The sequence below is a fragment of the Carettochelys insculpta genome, chromosome 2 (assembly GCF_033958435.1).
Source record: "Carettochelys insculpta isolate YL-2023 chromosome 2, ASM3395843v1, whole genome shotgun sequence".
Lineage (NCBI taxonomy): Eukaryota > Metazoa > Chordata > Testudines > Carettochelyidae > Carettochelys > Carettochelys insculpta.
Window position 1 is genome coordinate 96,258,644 of NC_134138.1, and position 12,455 is coordinate 96,271,098.

Below are 12,455 nucleotides of genomic sequence, written 5' to 3' on the forward strand. Positions count from 1 at the left end.
ATCACTGATGCTAACTTCCTGTGAGGTTGGGCTATGTCTACCTAGCAGCATTATTCTGCAATAAGCTATTCCAGAAGAGATTTTCTGAAACGGTTTATTTCAAAATAGTACACAAAATTCATATGGAAATAGCACTCAGCTATTATGAAATAATGCTGCTGTGTAGATGTAGCCCAATGCCCCTCTTTTGAAATAGACCCTATTCCCTGCCTAGTGAGCTCCTATTCTGAAATATCCAGGGTGCTATTCCTCATACAATGAGGCTTACCAATTTCAAAATGGCTGCTACTTTGAAATTATTTCAAGATAGTGGTTGTGTTGTGTAAAGTTATTTTGGAATACCAGCCATTATTCCAAAATAACTTCGCTGTGTAGACACCCTGTACGTCTCTGTGCTTGGAAGGGTCCCCATCAACTTAGTACCCAAGTACCTCATAAACAATGAATTTGTTCTCCCCACAGCATGTGGAAGGCAAAGCTACTTACCTATAATGCCACTGCTTTGAAGATGTTTATATAGGATTTCCACTTTTTGGTTTCCACTTCCTAGTGTTAAACAGCTTGGGATTCCCCAATGTTTTAGATTTTTCTTACTAAGAAGCACTTACCACTAGGTATGAATTCCCACCATGTTCCAGTCTACCCACCTCAGCCCTTTCCAGAACCTTCCCAGTTAGTTATAGAATGACCAGAAAGCAAGAGCTGCCTGGCAAAAACCAACTGTACAAATCACAAGTGTGAATTCTCCAGTAGTCACTCTGAGAAACCTCTCAAGGATGGAAATAAGTCAAGGCCAACAGTAATACACCATTGTTTACAGAACCCTGAACTCTGAGGAGAAATGCTAGAGTGAGAAGTACATGTGAGCATACCCTCAAAGACACAGAGCTACATAAATAACTCCTCAGCACTGATGGAACAACAGGTGCGTTGAGGACTAAGCCACTTTCCTAAGCTGTCACAGTCAAAATAGTAAAAAGAAAAGATTTGTACTGGACTTTCACAGATAAACTAGAGATAAGCAGCCTCAGACATAACTGACCAGGGGAGAAAACCCAGGCACAACTTGGGCTTTGAAGGAAGCAGCTACCAAAGCCCAATATCGGAGTATTAGCTGCAAGGGCACATGGATTAATTGAAACTGCTGAAGGGGGAGCCACCCAAGCTTCCTGGAGACTGCATCCTCAAAGAAGTAATGAAAAAAGGCTAAAGTGCAATCATGGAAGGGACTGCTTTCCAAATATGGGTCAGAGAGGAACTGATTGAAAAGATTTTTGGGTGAGATGAAGCAATGATTGCTTGAAACAAAATAATAAAGGAGATTTCGAATATGTTTGTCAGATACAGCACAAATTTAACCAGGACATTAATCATATTGAATGTGCATGCTCTGCCTTTTATGTATTACCTCTGGAGGTATATTTTCCACACCAGCAGCTTTCTTTATTCCAACTGCACACTGGCAATGGATAATTTGTTGTGTCCTGAGCATATTTGGCTCACTGATAATTATCCCTGTTGGTTATCTCAATAATACTGTCTACCTATTCTCTTGCGCTGGTAGGCTTTTAAACGTATGTTCTAGAAATATGTGGAATATTTCATGTGCTGATTACCAGATTGGAAAGTTTTAGTTTTTGGATTTTACAAACAGTGTATTCAATATGCATATCTAGGACCCCCACTATGAAGCTTCAACTGCCAGACTTTGAAAAGAGTCTGTCTTCAGTAAGTAACAAGAATGAAACTTTTGCTCACTGGCGTATCTAATAAATTAACAGAGTATGCAGCTTCCTAGTGTCTATGACTACATAAAATGCACCATTTTTCTTTTTGGCATGCCAGATTCAACCCTATATGTGACTCTCAGTGATTCTCAAATTGTGTTCCATTTTTCCATTCTAATTGTATTCCAACCCACCAAATAGCATATTTGTGCTAGATAGCATTTCAGGTCGTGCACCTTTTCACATGCTGTTGTAGAACTGAAGGTTTGTATGCATCTGCTGTAGGATAATTTTTTTTCTTGCATTTCACACTTACCACAGCATTTTAAATAACAGGCCATTATTTTGGAGGGCCTAGGTAACAGGTCACTAGATGACCACTTCAGATGCGGTATAGACTAGTAGACCAATTATCTGGATAATATCTGAATGAGGTATGTGAAATGAATATTTGTCACTGTGTTGTCATTCTGGTTCCTAGTGAATAATACTTATTTGAAATCATGACTTTTTTTTTTTAAGTCTTGATCGCTAATGCTAGGGATTGAGCATTCAGATATTTGAAACTGAACTGTTGGTTAGTTTTGACAGGTCATATGGTATTTGTTCCATTATTGAATGGCAATTGTTTGCATTATTGTGGGACCCAGGAGTCCTAGTCAAAGAATGGGGTGGGGGGAGAGGGAGTGCCTTTGGCTGGCCTTGCACAAACAAGTTGTAAGACATCCCCACTCTTGTGAACCCAAAATATGGATGTAACTCCTTTAAGCCAGAGGAAGGCTAAAAGTCACTGAGCCTTTGAGTCAGCAACAGGGAGCACTTTAGGGACAGGTTGTACAAAAACTGAATTAGAGAATTGTGAACATGTAAAACTTTTCTTTCTGAGCTATATACACATGACTAGTATTCGATTTTTATATTGTTAGCACACTGAGGTCTTTACCATGTAAGCCGGATAGTCTTTCTGCTGGACAGTACATTTGACCCTTCCCCTGTACAATCCACGAAGAACAGCAAGATCTAGATGGTAGGTGAGCTAATCGATATAACCATGCTCACTTATTATTTTGTAAATATTATTCCACAATTATTTCTCAGCCTCACTGATTTCTTGTTATGGGAAAAAGTGAATCTTTTTAGAGATTTGAATTATGAGTGGATAGCAGTCTTGGCTTTTATTACTGTAAAATGCAATAGCTGGGAGGCAGAGTTTACAGTTTTTAAATCCCTAAATCACCCCAGCTTCCCGCATGTCTCATCCTGAGAGTGGTACCAATACTGGAACACCTTCTCTGCTGCACTGCAGCAACAGATAGAGATGTCAGTCTAAATTCTAACGTGGCACTTGGACTCGGAGGCAGGCGCTAGCTGTTGGTTACTGAGTTAGCACACCCAGACACTCCCTGAGGGATGAGCGGTTATCTGGCATTATTACATTCAGCAGTCCCTGGTCACTGTCACCTTTGAGAGCACAGTCATACACTGGAGTCCTAATATACAGTGAGACTCTCAACAGGGGCAAAGAATGTTAGCACTCATCTCCCACTGTCTTGAGAGCTGGACCACTCAGTCCTGCAGGTACTTTTGAAAGCGCTTTCTCTGCTGAACTTTATGCACCAACGAATTAAGCCTCACAACACCTTTGTTAGTATTTATCATCTTCTTTTGACAGATGAGGACAGTGTGCCACCATGAGCTGGGGAAGAGCGAGAAGGCTCCTGGCTCTCACTGACGTGCTTAAATCACTGGATTGGGAGGGCCTTTTCTGGGTTTTAATACTTCCTTCCTAGCCTATGTAGATGCCTTCCACATGTAAATTACAGTGTTACTCCACTGTATCCAACAGGCCCCCTAGGGGCTGTTCCATGCACTTTTGGTTTCAGCACCCAGCCAGCTCCCTGCTCCTCCTGGGGATCGCTAGCTCTGCTGGGGGCGGGGTAGGTATGTTTTCAACGAAGAGATAGTGCAGGTGGCAGACCGGTGGGGAAAGTTTCTTTGGGAAGCAGGGGATGCTCAACACCTATTTAACCCGGCCCAGGACGCAGCTGGGGGCTGCGGCGCCAAGGCGCCTCCAGGCTGGGTTTAGGGAAGGTGCAGGCGCCCCCACAAAAACGCACCCAGGGAGCGCCCGGGAAAGCTGGCGCCGGCGGGGGGAGGCTCATGCGCACAGAGCGGGGAGACAGACGAGACAGCAGCGTCGGCAGGTTCTCGCTGTCCGCGGGAGGAGGCAGGACCCGGGGACGACCGCAGGGCGCCGCAGGCGCGGGAGAAGGAGGGATGGGGGGAGCCGCGGGAGCGGGATGAACGGCGCTGGGCTAGCGCAGGGGCTAGGCGGGGCGAGCGGCGGTGCTAGCGGCGGCCCGAAGGAGACGCGAGCCCCCTGGCCGGGCTGAGGCGGCGGCTGCCGCTAAGGGACGGGGAAGGAGACAGGGGCGGGGCGGGGCGGGGCGGAGAGGGGAGCGCAGGAGAAAAGTGCGAGGTGCGCGGCGGGCAGCAGCAGAAGGGATGAGCCGGGCGGCGGCGGGGGCGCGGCGGGGGCAGGCTTCTGGTGCTGCGGCGCTGCGCCCGGCGGCCGGTGGCAGCCGGCTCCTGCGTGGGGGCCGGACTCAGGCGCCCTGAACGCCCCCTCGGCGGCTCCCGCCTCTGCGCGGACCATGGAGACCTTCCACGGCACCAGCCCCGCCGATGCCCTCAAGCCGCCGCCGCCGCCGAGCCCGCCCCGCCCGCCGGGCGAGAAGAAGAGACCGCACCGCGCCCCATCCCCCGCCAGACCCTTCCTCAAGGAGCTCCACGGCCGGGCCGCCTCGGCCAAGCCCCCGCCCGTGCCCCCCAAGTCCCCCAGCCTGTCGGCCAAGCCGCCGCCGGGCCCCGCGCCGCACGCCGCCGGGCTGCTGGCCCCGCACAGCCGCCTCTCCCGCCGCAGCGGCGCCCAGGGCGCCAAGGCGGCGGCGGCCGCAGCAGGGGCGGGCGCCCGGGCGGGCAGCGCCAAAGCCGCCCTGTGGAGCAAGAAGGCGGCCCGCGGGCAGGAGCCGGGGGGCGGCAGGGCCGGGGCCAGGCAGGAGCCGGGCCCGCCGCCCGGCAAAAGCAGGAAGGGGAAGCGGGGCGCCCCCCCGCGGCAGGGAGGGGCGCTGGTCCCGGCCGCCGCGCCCGGTCTGGGCAGCGGCCATGCGGCTCCGGCCCGCCTCAGCCACACGGACAGCAGCTCCGACCTGTCCGACTGCCCCTCCGAGCCGCTCTCCGACGAGCAGCGCCCGGCCCAGGCCGCCAGCAGCGACGCCGAGTCCGCCACCGGCTCCAGCGACCGGGAGCAGCCGCCGCCGCCCGCCCCGGGCCGAGCGGGCACCCCCCTGCCAGGCGCCGGCCAGCCCTCCCCGGAGAGCGCCACCGCGCCGGGCCCGGGCAGCGCGCCGCGGGCGGCCGAGGCGGCGAGCTGGGGGCGAGCCATGCGGCCCGGCGGCGGAGCGCCCGCCCCCTGCCCGCAGGCCGAGGAGGAGGAGCTGCTGCGGGAGATCGAGGAGCTGCGCTCGGAAAACGACTATCTCAAGGTAAACCCCCGCCGGGGAGAGGGGCCTCTGCCGGGGCAGGGACCAGGGAGGCGCTCGCCGGGGCTGGGGGCCGCGCGCCTCGCCCCTCCCTCCGGGGGCCCGGGGCTGAGCAGGTGCGCGTGGCGGGGTGGGCTGGGGCTGGGGCTGCGCCGGTGGGGGTAGCCGGTAGCTGCTGGGTTCCGTCCCTCTCCGGGGCCGTGGGTCGGGATCGCGCTGGGGGGTGTGTGTGTGAAGGGGCGCAGGGTTCACTGAGGGTGTGGATAACAAGAAGTCCGGTGGCACCTGCGGATGCATGAAGCGGGTCTTTGCCCACGAAAGCTTATGCTCCAAAATATCTGTTAGTCTGCCAGGGGACTTCTTGTTGTTTTCGAAGATACAGACTCACAGGGCTACCTCTGTGATGAGTGTGTGGATGTCACTTGTCTCTGAACTACTTGGCAGGAACACTGGACCTTAGGGTGATACAGTGGCTCTGAGGGCTGTGATCCTTGGTCTCTAGCCTAAAGAGCTGTAGTAGGCTGGATAAAACTTTTTGAAGGTTGTGGGGGTGGGGGCAGGGGGGACCGTTGATAGCTCTGTTATGATTTTAAAAAAAAATCCCTTCCATAAAAGGTCTGATCTGCAGGGAAATCTGCTTAAAGGAATCCAGTGCATTTCTCCAAGCCAGTGTGCTGCAATAGAAACCCATAAGGGTTGGATTCTTTAATTTAAATGCAGTAATCATGTCAGTCAGAGTTTAGAAGCTATTTTTCTGAAACCAACCAATTTATTTTTAAAGAGAGCCTCTCTTGGAAGTAAATCTCCCTCACCCATCAATCCGTCCAATTTTACTTGTTATAGTCACCAAAGCCTTACAAAATAATATGGTCACAGAGTGTAAGTACAATATATGAGTATTTGACCTTTTGTCAGCAGTGTGAAGATCTCCCACAAAGCAGTACCATGGCAAAGCTAAAAAAGATAGATAAGGAACGAATGCATGTGGTCCTGTTTCTTTATAAAAGCCTGATTTGTGGAGTCTCCGGATGCTTATTAAGCCAGTGCAGCTTGCACTGTGAGACTGTTCTTCTTGGCTGGTGTGTGGTGTTTCAAGAATCCCTAAACTTGTTTCCTATTCAGAGCACCATGCTTTCTCTGTGGAATACAAGTACTCTGTCTTCCAGGAAATATCTGCCTCAATTTAGCCTTCTTAAACTTTCTTCTCTCACCTTTGAAATGGAAACACCACCTTAGTGTTATACTGTCTGCTGCTACATTACTTTATTATAACAAATCCACGTACTTAATTGTGAAATGCTACCAGGTTCTGGCTGAGATGAACAACTAAGGGAATATTTCCTAGTGTAAAAATACATTTTTCTGTATTAATTCTGCTCCTTCCCACTTTGTATTATGAAGAGGAAATAGAGATGGTTTGTCTAGCTGGGAATGCTACTGCAGTAACTGATCCACTGGAACATTTAACTGGACATGCACAGACGTATGATCTTTTGGCATGGAAAAGAGACTACATACATAAAGATCTATAAATAAACTGAGCTAATTGAGTACCTTCACATACTGTACATGGCTTCTGTTTTCACAAAAGCCTCATGCTGCAGTGTTTACTCAAACAGAAGTCCAACTGAAGCCAGTAGGAGTTTCACCCGAGTAGGACGGTACCAGAACAGGGCCCAGACGAGAGGGTAACCTTGAAGGAGAGAAGGATGATATGCAGGCAAACAAAGGAACAAGAATTATGAAACTCTAGTGATTTGACTAAGAGAGGGCCTACACTTAAAACACTGCATTGGCGCAACTGCTGTGTAACTGTACTGCTTTAGGGAAGACACTATGCCAACAGAAGAGCTCTCTCCTGTTGACCTAGTTAATCTGCCTTTATGAATGGTGGTAATTGGGACTGCTTCTACATGCTCACTCTCTTTCGTCAGAGGTGGTATTATAATGAGGCAATTCGAAACAGGCTAATGAGGTGCTAACATGCACTTCGACATTCCCTTACTCTGATCTGGTTTCATGGGAGTGAGTGAGTGTCGAAGCGGGGCGCTTATTTTGAAGCTGCCCCTGTCTTCACTGTCAATCTGCAATTCGAAGTCTGCAGTCGTGTGGCTGCCATTATGCTAATGAGGTGCTGAATATGCATGTTAGCACCTCATTAACCTGCTTTGAATTGCCTCATTACAATGCCATCTCCAATGGGAGAGCGAGAGTGTAGAAGCAACCTGTGTCAATGGAAGAAGCCCTCTGACCGACATAGCACTCCCGACATGTGGGGGTTAGGTCATTATAACTATGTCACTCAGAGTTGTGGATTGTTCACACCCTTGAGTGATGTAGTTATACAGATATAGGTCCGTAATGTAGACCAGATCTAAGAGACAGGAAATAATTTTCATTATAGAAACGAATTTACAGCAGGGGGTCTCAAGGTTCTCTAGGTCCAGTGTTGCTCATGTTTTGGAAAGTGGGCAGAGTAGTGACATGGGAAAACTTGCAGTGATTGCACATTTGTTTAGGTTATTCAAGTCCAAACAGTACTGGGAGTAATTATTGGAATATGTAGCACTATGGCACATGGAGTTCAATATTATAAAGTAGTGTATATTGGAGGGAAAAAATGAATTATTCATACTACTTACTGGGTTCTAAATTAATTATATCAACTCAGGAAGGATGCCTGAGTATCACTGTAGACTACTCAGTGAAACACTCTTCTTAATATGAAACTAAAAAAGCAAACAACTTATTCAGTTGCTCGGGAATACTACAGAAAACGTAGTGCATGTTGAACCTCTCTAATCCAGCACCCTTGGGACCTGACTAGTTCCGGATAAGATAATTTGCCAGACTATGAGAGAGCAGTGTTGTCTAGCAGCATTGCCAACACTTCCACTATTTTATGGGCTCTTAGAAGACATTTAGGGGTAAATTATAGCTAAATAACAGCACAGAACACTGAGAGCCAGGACTGGTGGCTGTGAATAAACTTAATAGGACTGCGGGAAACTTGGCCACACCCATGATAAATTGTCCTCTGGCTAACTAAAATCATACCAGATTATGGATACTGCCAGATGACAGTTCCAGATTAGAGAGGTTCAACCTGTAATATTATCTGAATCAGTGGTGCAGTTGCATCTGGAATACAGTACGCAGTATTTGACAGCCATCTCCAAAAGAATGTTATAGAATTGGGATTGAAGCAAGAGCAAATACTCAGATGTTTAAGGCCTGGAAAAGCTCTCATGTGAAAAGAGATCAAACAGAATAGAATTCTTTATGTTAGAAAGGAGGTAATTGGATATGATAAAAATATATAGATAATGAATATTACAGAGAACACATTGAATTTCTGGTCTACCTGTCTCATAACACAAGAATCAGGGAGGCAGGGATCATTCAATTAAATTGAAAGGAGAAAAGCTCGGAAACCATAAAAGGAAATACTTTTTCAAGTAACCAGTAATTAACTCTAGAACTCAGAGGATGACAGAGCATGTCATTGAAAGCAAAACCTTGGCAGTATGAAAAAAGGGAATGGACCAGTTATGTGGATAAAGAAGGATACCCAACGTTATACTAGTGAATGTTGGAAAGTATACTAAACTTCATGCTTCAGGGTTAAGACAATCTGTAACTATGAAGGATTAAGAGGAGATTTAACATGCGGGTGGTGGGGGGTGATTATCTCACATCTGCTTATTGTGAAGTTTTTTACATCTTCCTCTGCAGCATTGTCAGAGATTGTAGACTGGATGAGATGAACCCTGGATCTGATCCACTAAGGCAATTCCTATGTTAAAGAACTCAGTAAAACATCATTTCACACTACAGTAGACCCCTGAGTTACACGGGGGTTGTGCTCCTGTGCGCCCTCACATAACTCAAATTTCTCTTAAGTTGGGGGGAGCCGGGAACCAAGCTGCCACCTGGTTCCTGGCTCCCCTGGGCTTTTAGGCAATGGGAAACTTACCAGTGCTCGTCAATTTCCTGGCTCCCAGAGTGGTGGGGAGCTGGAACCAGGGGCAGCCTGGCTTCCTGCTCCTCTGGTCTTGCAGCACTGGTCAGTTTCCTGAGTCCCTGCCACTCTGGGAGCCAGGGTGGCTTCTCCCTGTCTTCCCCTGGGGGGCGGAGTGGGGGGAGCTGGGCACTGGATTGGAGAGCTGGAGAGGGAATTTTGACTTGCGCTTAACTCCTGTTAATGCAAGTTAAGCGCAAGTTGAAATAGTGCATGTTGGGGGTTAATTGTACTCCCTCTGTGTTGTAGTTCTAGTGTTGTGTTCTGGATAATCCTAAAATGCTGCTATTCCCTTCTGACAAGGAGGCTAGGTTTTTTTTTTTGTTTCTTTTTCCTTCTCTTCTCACTTTAATTGAAGGCACTTTAGAAAATAATAGACAAACTGTCAGCCAGTGGTGGACAAATGATGAGCTAAATCCCAAAAGAGACAGTTAATTATGTGCATTTGCTGAATTCTCTTGTGTGCAGTCCAGAAGGCAAGGCCATCACTACCCGCTTGTCCGTTTGCCTCCTACCAGCTGGGACGTGGCAGTTAGTGCAGATGATTTGAGGGAGCATTCTGGATGCTAATCTGTTATACAGTAGACTTAAAAAAAAAACAAAACTTCAGATCATGACACCTTTTAGCCAGATTTATTGTAATGCTAAACATGAATAGAAATGGGGCTGGGGGACAGTGAATTTCTATTCATACTTTTAAAACACTGTCCTTTTCCTCCAACATGCTGAGCACAACCCTTTGCTGAGTAAGGTGCTGGTCCTGCAGAAAAGAAGTCATGCACTTAATTTGACAGACAGTGAGCCAGACCTTCAGCTTATGTAAAGTGACATGGCACCACTGACTTCAGTTTAGCTATACCAGTTTATACCAGCTGAGGATCTGGCACCAGCTGGGGTGCCATCGTACAGCATGTAAAGTTGAGTGCATGTGTAAATCTTTGCAGGAAGAAGATCCGGTCACATAATCTCAATGCTGTAACCCCTGTCTTTTACCTGTTTCCCATCTTTTGAACTATGTCTAAAACATAATTGTAAGTCAGGTCTGCTGACAGCTGGGAGCAAATAGGCAGTTGCCCCGGGGCTCAGTGCTCCCAGGTGCTGCTACTGCAGAAGCCGAGGGGTCCGGTGTCATGGGCCCTTTAAATTGCTGCTGGAGCACTGCACAGCTTGGTGCAGGCAGCTTTGAGGCCTTGGGGGTTGGATAGCCAGGCACCCTTACACTCTAGGTGGTGCTGAATGCCGTCTGCCCCAGTCCCACCCTCTTTGCCCCCAGGGGCCTGGCAAATCTGCCAGCCCCAGTGTAGCAAGTTTTAAGTTTACTTTGATGTATTCTTAGGTCTTTTCTCCATAGCGGGGTTATGTGCACAAGGGGTGTGTGATTTGCAAGCTGCAGTAATACTTTGCGCATTAATTGGGGCATGTAGATCGTGCTGTTACACCCTCGAAAGCTCCCTAGCATGCCTTTACATGCTGCTGTTTCGAACACCACTGTATTAAAGAGTACTAGGGAATCTTTAGTGCGCACCTGTGGGGTCTACATCAGGAGTAGGCAATAAAAAAGCAGTGGCCTGCCAGGGTTAGCCCCAGTGGGCCGCTTCTCTTATATTTACCTGTACCTGCTCAGGTATCAGGTGATCGCAGTTCTCATTGGCTGTGGATTGCCGTTCATGGCAATTGGGAGATGCAGGAAGTGGCATGGACTGGGTTACTAGTTCCCACCACTCCCAATGGTCATGTAGAGTGATCCATTGCCAATGAGAAATGTGATTGATACTTCCAAAGGTACAGGTATTTATAACAGGGGCAGCCCACTAGAGGCTAATCCTGGCACTCTGGATCTGGCACTGTTCTACATGGTAGAAATTGGCCCCCTAGCCTCTCGGCAGAGCACCTTACCTTACTAAGTAGATAAAATCTAAGTGATCTGTCACACTTCTGGGTGTTATATACAAGTAAATAATAATGAGAAAAATTATCTAGGAAAGCAGTTTAAAATTACTAATGTTAAATAAACCATATTTAACCAGGTAACTTGTATTTCCTTAGTTTTAACTGCGTTAGCTTTTACGTAAGCACCTTAAGAAATGCAAACTGTAAGATTTAAATAAGAGTATTTTTGTCTTGTATTTTATATAAAGGTAGATTAAATCTCAAGCAAATCAATTCCTTTGACATCAGACTAGCCTATATACACCAAAAGACCTTTGGACCTTGTTTAGAATGCCACGGAATGCCAGGACATCACCAATCAATTCTTATATCAAGATGGCATTTCATAACTGACTCATTTTCATGTGGTTTAGTAAACCTGTTTGCCTAGATAGTTTTATTTAATCTATACAGGAAGAAGAGAACCTTCCAACAGTGTATCTAAGGTAACATGTTTTCTGAGGCAAAATTGTCATATCCACCATGAAATAATATTGTGACTTCTGAGACAGTGAAACCACAAAGTATTGGGCAGAAGGAAAATAAAGCCTAAGAGAACAAACCTTAGTAAATGAATAAGTTCTAGAAGAAGGTGAGTTTTAAATGTACCTAAAGTTCTTAAACCAACCTTGTTTAGAATATTAAAGTGTTATGTTTGTAAGTTACTACTACATTTCAGGTTTACTTTGTAGACTGCAGTCCATGGAAAAGGACAAATGATGTACAGTACTAATCTCGGGGATGGGGGTGGGGCAGGGAGAGAGGAGAGATTACTAAGCGCTTGATGCAGTGCTCCTTCAAATCAGTGATGCAAAATTGGACCTTAAAGGGACTTCTCTTGCTCCCTTTGATTTCAGTAGGGCTGTGTCTACATTACCACCTTCCTTTAAAGGAAGGATGGTAATTAGGGTGTCGGGAGTTGACTAATGAAGTGCTGTTGTGCATATGCAGCAATTCATTAAGCAAATTCCTCCCTGCAGCAATTCTGAAGTTTTAAACTTCGAAGTACCCAGCACGCATCTAGCCACGGCTCACCTGCAGGTACTTCGAAGTGCCAGGGCAACTTCTTCGAAGTCCCTTTACTCCTCTAAACTTTGGAGTTGCCGCAGCAGGGTAATTTGCTTAATGAAGTGCTGCCTATGCATGGAAGCACTTCATTAGTAAACTCCCAACATCCTAATTACCATCATTCCTTCGAAGGAAGGTGGTAGTGTAGACAAGCCCTAGGAGTTTTAC

General features: G+C 47.4%; 1 protein-coding gene across 2 annotated transcripts in view; it reads left to right on the forward strand.

The window, feature by feature from the left end:
- The first annotated feature begins 4,292 nt into the window (after positions 1 to 4,292).
- The window catches only part of MTCL1 (microtubule crosslinking factor 1), a 181,789-nt gene continuing 173,626 nt past the window's right edge, over positions 4,293 to 12,455 (forward strand). The window contains exon 1 of one of the 2 annotated variants that reach the window (XM_074987437.1): positions 4,293 to 5,272. In XM_074987437.1, coding sequence (XP_074843538.1) covers positions 4,382 to 5,272 — 891 coding nt within the window. In that variant the 5' untranslated portion in view covers positions 4,293 to 4,381. The remainder of the gene's footprint in view (positions 5,273 to 12,455) is intronic. The other variant, XM_074987436.1, reaches the window with a different exon arrangement.